We start from the raw sequence: 352 nt of genomic DNA, 5'->3' as shown, positions 1-352 counted from the left end.
ATGGGGCTTAGCTGTAATTTCACAACCCTTTAATTCCTACCAGCAACGTATCTTATAAATGACCTTGATGATCTTAAAAGTCTCTTCCAACCTAAAGAATTCTACGATTCTAAACAGAACAACCCAAATTTGGGGCCAGGACTACAACGACACCAATTTGGAGCCAGGATTTGACTCGCTGATGATAAAAACAACCCCAAACCCCCAGGGTGAGCTGGGTGGTGCGGGGATTTTGGGGACCGTGGAGGGGTTGATGGATCCCCCTCTCTCCCCCTCCCAGGCGAGCGTCCTTACTGCTGCGACCAGTGTGGGAAGCAGTTCACTCAGCTGAACGCGCTGCAGCGGCACCACC

General features: G+C 51.1%; 1 protein-coding gene across 1 annotated transcript in view; it reads left to right on the top strand.

Moving 5' to 3' along the window:
• LOC103776159 (GDNF-inducible zinc finger protein 1-like) overlaps nucleotides 1-349 on the top strand; it is a gene marked incomplete at its 3' end in the record, with an annotated part of 4,455 nt that extends 4,106 nt beyond the window's left edge. The window contains 1 exon segment of the mRNA XM_008943653.1: nucleotides 281-349. Coding sequence (XP_008941901.1) covers nucleotides 281-349 — 69 coding nt within the window.
• Between the last annotated feature and the right edge of the window lie 3 nt (nucleotides 350-352).

Source organism: Merops nubicus, unplaced genomic scaffold (assembly GCF_000691845.1).
Source record: "Merops nubicus isolate BGI_N331 unplaced genomic scaffold, ASM69184v1 scaffold38517, whole genome shotgun sequence".
Lineage (NCBI taxonomy): Eukaryota > Metazoa > Chordata > Aves > Coraciiformes > Meropidae > Merops > Merops nubicus.
The sequence above is the reverse complement of the archived record's forward strand: the minus strand, read 5'-3'. Positions and strand labels throughout refer to the sequence as shown.